The 6,939-nt window shown below is 36.2% G+C and overlaps 1 protein-coding gene across 4 annotated transcripts in view; it reads left to right on the top strand.

Moving 5' to 3' along the window:
• Positions 1-125: 125 nt before the first annotated feature.
• The window catches only part of LOC122334160 (NACHT, LRR and PYD domains-containing protein 3-like), a 15,842-nt gene continuing 9,028 nt past the window's right edge, over positions 126-6,939 (top strand). The window contains exons 1-7 of one of the 4 annotated variants that reach the window (XM_043231992.1): positions 126-210; positions 1,905-2,000; positions 2,672-2,779; positions 3,083-3,190; positions 3,508-3,592; positions 3,738-3,933; positions 4,033-5,860. In XM_043231992.1, the coding sequence (XP_043087927.1) occupies positions 1,951-2,000; positions 2,672-2,779; positions 3,083-3,190; positions 3,508-3,592; positions 3,738-3,933; positions 4,033-5,860 (2,375 nt within the window). In that variant the 5' untranslated portion in view covers positions 126-210; positions 1,905-1,950. Of the gene's footprint in view, positions 211-1,403; positions 1,582-1,904; positions 2,001-2,671; positions 2,780-3,082; positions 3,191-3,507; positions 3,593-3,737; positions 3,934-4,032; positions 5,861-6,939 lie in introns of those variants that run through there. The other 3 variants (XM_043231995.1, XM_043231993.1, XM_043231996.1) reach the window with 3 other exon arrangements.

Here is a 6,939-nt window from a genome sequence, read left to right as displayed (position 1 = left end):
ATTTCATCTTTTATGTTAAAAAGGTTTATCACATACGATCAAATAATATACAATTCTTATATTTATACTAATTTAAATGCGTATTAAAAATTATTATACAGTTATATAATTCTGGTCTGGTTTTAGTGACGCACTTCCTGCCGAAATCGAAAGCGTTTCAAACACGTCTGCCTGGGTTCTGCTGCTTTTTGCGCACAAGAGCGGCTTCAGGTGAGCTTGAACACTCCGATAATACAGCTATAGGGCGAATGTTCATTTTCATATTTGTGAACGTGGTCTAAATGTATAGAGAGTCTGCCTGTTTACGAAGCCGCCAAACTCAAACGACGTTTAGATCAAAACTAAATCCGTTCATCTAAATGATTAATGTTTTGAAATTACTCTGTAATTTTTATTATTATTATTATTTTGGCGGTCTCCTCGCATAATAGCAACATTTAACGACAAAAATGAAACGTAAAATATAACGATGCGTAATCGAAAGTAAAAGCAGACCTTCCGTTCAGACAAGGCGATCCCTTTTAGTCAACAAAGGCTTTAGTGTAATGTATGTGCATATGCTTGTTTAACTTGTATTTTAGCGTTTATATATCTGCTTTGTGCTGCACGAGACATATGGTTAATTCTGTAATTTTTTTCAGATATTTTTCCCCAAATGGTTACTTTTTATTATTATGAATTTCAAAACTTATACAAAACTATGAGGGTCACAAGACTTGAACGAACCAATGAGAGCAAGAAAAAAAATGAATAGGACAACCAATCAGAACATGACACAATGAACAAGAGACACATAAACCAGGCAGAGAACAAGAGGGCAAAACAGATTACGAAATAAAATACATAAAACATGAACATGAATCAAAACAGACCTTACAGGTGGCACGGAAGGAGAAACACGGTGAACAGGATATAACAGGGTGGACAGCACACTACTAAACAATAGTATATTTCAACATGTTGCCTAATACAAGAAGCATATTGTCACAATTAACAACCACTATAACAGATGAAAGGTTCTGTATAGCATATAAGGCATATTATCACATTAAAGTAAGCTGGTCTTATGCCTAATATTATAAGATCTATCTATCCCTTTATTAGGTTACAAAATAGCTTTATCATTGTATTTTACCAATGGAAGTTTATACTTTAGAAGTCATATTATTTTGCTCTCTCTCACACACACATGCACACACTAATATCCCTATTGTTATGTGTTCATGCCATATGCGTAATGGTTTTTCTGCTGCACAAATTGTATTTTTTATATCCTTACACTAACACGACACCTAAACATACCTCACAAGGTCCTTCAAAGGGTACCTCTATGATGGGCATCGGAATCAGCAGGCTGGGGGGAGGCGTTCGCGGCATTGAGAGCTGACAAGTTGGGCAGGCTTGACAAAACCGCTTCACTTCGGCCTCCAGGCCGGGCCAGTGCAAATGGTCGCGGATTGGCTGGCAGGTGTTATTCACTCCAAGATGTCCTACCTTCGCATGGGCGTGTGCGAGGTCCAGGATGGCCTCCGTTTTTGAGCGCGGTACCACCAGCAGGCCGTTTTTGATGACGAAGTGCAGGAAAGGATGGGGCCCAGGCCACACTTTCTGGTCTTCAGTGACTCGCACTTGCGGCCAATAGTGCTTTAGCTGATCATCCTCCTTTTGAGCCTCCCTTAACCTGTTGAAATACATCATAAAACATGCCTTAAAAATACAGATATTTTTATGTTTAATATTTTTCATTGTGTGGTAACTGCTTCGCGTCATGCCTAACAACCGTGTTCTTCAGCCGTGATTTTTTCACAATACTCATACTTTATTACTTACTTAGTTACAATATACCACTGTTTAGACCCATATACAGCCATTTTATTAATCTCTGTAACATATTGTTTTTCCAGGTCAGGTCAAAGATTGTTTTCATGAAGTAGTCTGTTCATCTGCAGTATGTCAGAGGAGCGAGGAAAGAACTTACCAAGTCTCTCACAGAAACAGAGGTAAGACTGAGTCTGTTTTACATCATTATTTTAAACGCATTCTATGAAGGAGTATATTAGCTTTTTTCCCGCTGTTACCATGTCAATTGCCTTAAATGGAATTTTTTTTCTCTAAACCGTCTTTAATCAGCGACATTTGTGGAAAAAAAATTGCACAAATGTTTTTTTATGTTGCTAGAATTATCTTTACTGTTGACCTCTCAGAACCTGTAGAAATCACATCAAACAGATCATTCATGTTTTATCACATATATCTGATTGCATTACATGTTTGGGGTTGCATATTTATTGGGTATTAAATGAACTAGATTTAATTTAAGTGATTAAAAAATACATCAGATTCTTACAGTGCACATTTTTGGATATTAAAGTAAAATGTTAAAGCTTTTTGTCTTTTTCAGACTCACTGTACACAGTTCATTGTTTATTATATTCATTGCTATAGCTACAATATGTTGCTTTTATTTTAGTATTTTTTTTCTGCCAGTGAGCTAAACAGGTTTGATATGGTTGCACTATAACACAGTTTTTGAGCCAGCTGTGTTTTTTTTGTGAAGTAGAAATTGTCCTTTCTAACAGACCTGTTGAGCTTTTTTTGTGTTAAAATGGACTAAACAACTCTTCAAATGAGCCTGATCTCCTATGGTTTTCTCTGTTCTTTGTGTAATTAGTGTAAGATCGGGCTCACAAGTGTCCAGCTCTTTGTCTGTGAAGAGTGATTGGTCAAAAGATGCTATGCCACCATACTTCAGTGAGAAAAAAGCATCATCTATAAAAAGGTATGTAATGATTTTCTTATTGTTGGTTGCACAAGAACTGGTAGAAAATGTTTAATAATTCAACATTTATCATGAATCTATAGAGTTTTCATCAGGATTCTTAGAGCATCAGCAAAGAACCTTAAAATGACTTGACGTGAAAGAATATATTTTGTAAAACCCAGTATTTTTGATGCACTAACATAACTAGTTCTTTCTAGCAGGCCTAACGAGTTAGTCCATTGGTTTTGTTAAACTAGAGTAAACATCTCTTCAGATGAGCTTGAAGTATCTCCTAGAGTTTTCTGTTTTATGTGTCATTAGTGTAAGATCCGGCTCACAAGTGTCCAACTCTGTGTCTGTGAAGAGTGATTGGTCAAAAGATGCTATGCCACCATACTTCAGTGAGAAAAAAGCATCATCTTTAAAAAGGTATTTGTTATTGTTGGTTGCACAAGAACTGCTAGCAAATATTTAATTAAGCATTTATCTTGAATCTGTATTGATTTAATATTTATCAGAGTTTTCATTGAGATGCTAAGAGCATCAGCAAAGACTTGAACTAGATATTTTATAAAACAATAAAAGCCATTACAAACAAGGCATTTGTTACATCCAATGGAGACATATTTACGTATTATCATGAATTAGTACTGGCTGTTTTACACGTTGCATTACTCATGCCTCATAAACATCGTGTCTCTAATAGTTCCCCTAAAACTGTAGTACTTGATTTTATTCCCTAATAGATTTCAATATGAGACATTAGATTCAGACGTCCAGACTCACAGGAGCTTCAAGAATTTAACAGATAATCTCCAGTGGATCTTCCTGGTAGGAAAACACAAATATAATATTTACATTTCTAACAAACAGTTTACTGAACAATGCTTGCAAGAATATTCAATAGACATTTGATTACCTCAATCATTTGTTTTCTTTTAGAAACTTAAATTGGTTTTTGTTTATTTTATTTTAGATTCTTGAAAACGAAATAATTACTTTTTTGAAGAATGAGCTGGAAAGGTTTAAGAAAATATTACAAAAAGAAAACTTACAAGACAATATAAAAGATTTTAATGAGAAGAGATGCATTAACAAAGAAGCAGCTCTTGATCTCACGCTCTACTTCCTGAGAGAGATGAAGCAAGAAGAAGTTGCTGATACTCTAGAAAGTAAGAGACTGGTGATCATCTGTCAGACTTTCACTTGCTGCATACATGTATCAGAAACAAATCTGTAAAATCTAATGTAAAATCTGTATTTTTGTTTAGATGAGCTGATCTTCATTCATGATCTAAAGTGTAGCCTAAAGAAGAAGTATCAATGTGTGTTGGAGGGAACTGCAAAGCAAGGCGATTCTACACTTCTGAACAACATCTACACAGATCTCTATATCACTCAGGGTTGTAGTGAACAGGTCAATACTGAGCATGAGGTAAGACAGATTGAAGTTGCCTCCAGACGTCATGAATCACAAGAGATACAGGTTGAGTATAAAAATTTGTTTAACGCACCTGAACGAGACGAGCAGATCAGAACTGTACTGACAAAAGGAGTCGCTGGCATCGGAAAATCAGTCTCTGTACAGAAGTTTGTTCTGGATTGGGCCGAAGGAAAAGCCAATCAAGACATTAGCTTCATATTTCCTCTTCCATTAAGAGAGATTAACTTAAAGATGAAAGAAAAACTAAGTTTGATGGACCTTATAACTCAGTTTCTCCCAGAGACAAAAGGACTGAATCTTACGAAAAGAAATCAATTCAAAGTCTTGTTCATTCTTGATGGATTGGATGAATGTCGACTTCCTGTAAACTTTAAGGATAATGAGACGTGGTCTGATGTTTCATCACCAGCCTCTCTGGATGTTCTCTTAACAAACCTCATCAAGGGAAACCTGCTTCCTTCTGCTCTCATCTGGATCACCACCAGACCAGCAGCTGCCAGTAAGATTCCTCCTGACTGTATCGATCGGCTGACAGAGATACGAGGATTCAATGATGCACAAAAGGAGGAGTACTTCAGAAAAAGAGTGATGGATGAAAATCAGGCCAAAGAAATCACTGACCATGTTAAACAATCAAAGAGTCTCTTTATCATGTGCCACATACCAGTCTTCTGCTGGATTTCAGCCACTGTTCTGCAGAACATTTTAGAAGAGAAAAGAAATAATGTTGTGAAAAACGATCACGCTGATGAGGCCTCCAAAACACTACAGGAGTCAAATACTGAAGACACTCCTAAGACTCTGACACAAATGTACACTCACTTTCTCAGATTTCAGATGCAGCAGAGCAGAAAAAAGTATGATGGAGAACACACACCAGATGTTTTCTGGGATAAAGATGCCATATTTTCACTGGGGAAACTGGCATTTGATCAGCTGGAAAGAAACAATGTGATCTTCTATGACACAGATCTGGAAGCCTGTGGTATTGACGTCTATAAGGCATCAGTGTACTCAGGCATGTGTACCCAGATCTTTAAGGAGGAAACGGGGATCGTTCTTGGTACCATGTACTGCTTCGTTCACTTGAGCATTCAAGAGTTTATTGCATCCCTTTATGTACATATGGTTCTAGACATAAAGAAGAAAAGTGTGTTTGATTACTATGCAGAACAAGAAAACAAAAGTAATACCTTGCTTGATTTGCTTAAGACTGCAGTGGACAAGGCACTAGAGAGTGATAATGGACACCTGGATCTTTTTCTTCGATTCCTTCTTGGTTTGTCACTCCAGTCCAATCAGAGGCTCTTACAGGGTCTGTTGACACAGGAAAATAAAATTGAGCAGAGCAAAAGGCAAATAGTTGAGTACATCAAGCAGAAATTAGAGGATAATCTGTCTCCAGAGAGATCCATCAATCTGTTCTACTGTCTGAACGAAATGAATGACCAAACTCTGGTGAAAGAGATTCAGACCCACCTTAGCAAAGGAAGTCTCGCATCTGCTGACCTTTCACCTGCCCAGTGGTCTGCATTGGTCTTTGTGTTGTTGACCTCAGAGGAGGACCTGGAGGAGTTTGAGCTTCAGAAATTCAAGAAATCAGACGAGTGTCTCATTAGATTATCAGCAGTCATCAAAACCTCCAAAAGAGCTCTGTAAGTTTAATATATTTTGTCATTTTTTGTTATCTAAAATTTTTCTACTTTGATGCATATCTCATGTTTAGCAGAAGTTTGAGAAGTTGATATTGGAGAAGAAATAAAATGGAACAATGTGTTTCATAATAACATGATGTGCTTCTTCTGCAGCTAACTGAACAACATGGAAAGAGAAATGTCTAGATAAAATCCATGTAAATCTAATAAAATAGTTTGCACTTTAATTTCAAACGAATGCCATTTTTAAGAAAATAATAATAATAAATAGTTCAACAAAATGTGTTATTTAATTCTAAAAGAGATATATACTTACTGTAACTTTCTCTTTATATTGTAGATGAAGTGTATTAAAATGCAGCCAACACTCATAACTGTTGCTTTTATCTGTACGTTTATATATTCACACAGTCTTTACAACCACATCAAACGATACTGATTAAAAGTTGATTAAAGCTGCCTTAAAGCCGTGCAAGCATGCAATCTATTTTATGTGAGTCATATTTAAGAACATGTCTCTGAAATAGCTTTCAGAACTGTCCTGAAGCAGCCCAGCACTGCCTCACTCATCTAACACACACAATTCAATCTGTCAGCTCATTAATAGAGACTTTAAGACCTGGCAAAAAGAGCTGAGGGTAAATAAGATTAATGTCAGATCCACATTACATTCACAGTGGCAGCTCTTAAAAAAACAGAAAGAACTTATAGCTTTAAATATTCGATCAATCAATCAATCAATCAATCAATCAGTCACACTTATTTTTGTAGTGCTTTTAACATTACAGATTGTGCCAAAGCACTGAACAGTATCAAATTGGAGAATAGAGTGATAGTAATGGATAACGACGAGATTAAACACCTAATGTTTTATTAAATGCACGGTATAGAGACGGTCTCTATAATTGCTAGAAATGAAGTGTCCCCAACTAAGCAAGCCAATTTCCAGTTCAGTTTTAAGCACATGTCAGATTGAACCAAGGACTTTTAATGTGTGTGTATATGTGTGTGTATATCTGGTTCCGGTGATTTGTTGGTAGCTTTGAATTGATAATCAATGATTAATACTACTAGCTACT

Source organism: Puntigrus tetrazona, unplaced genomic scaffold (assembly GCF_018831695.1).
Source record: "Puntigrus tetrazona isolate hp1 unplaced genomic scaffold, ASM1883169v1 S000000488, whole genome shotgun sequence".
Lineage (NCBI taxonomy): Eukaryota > Metazoa > Chordata > Actinopteri > Cypriniformes > Cyprinidae > Puntigrus > Puntigrus tetrazona.
This window is presented reverse-complemented; position numbering and strand designations above follow the sequence as displayed.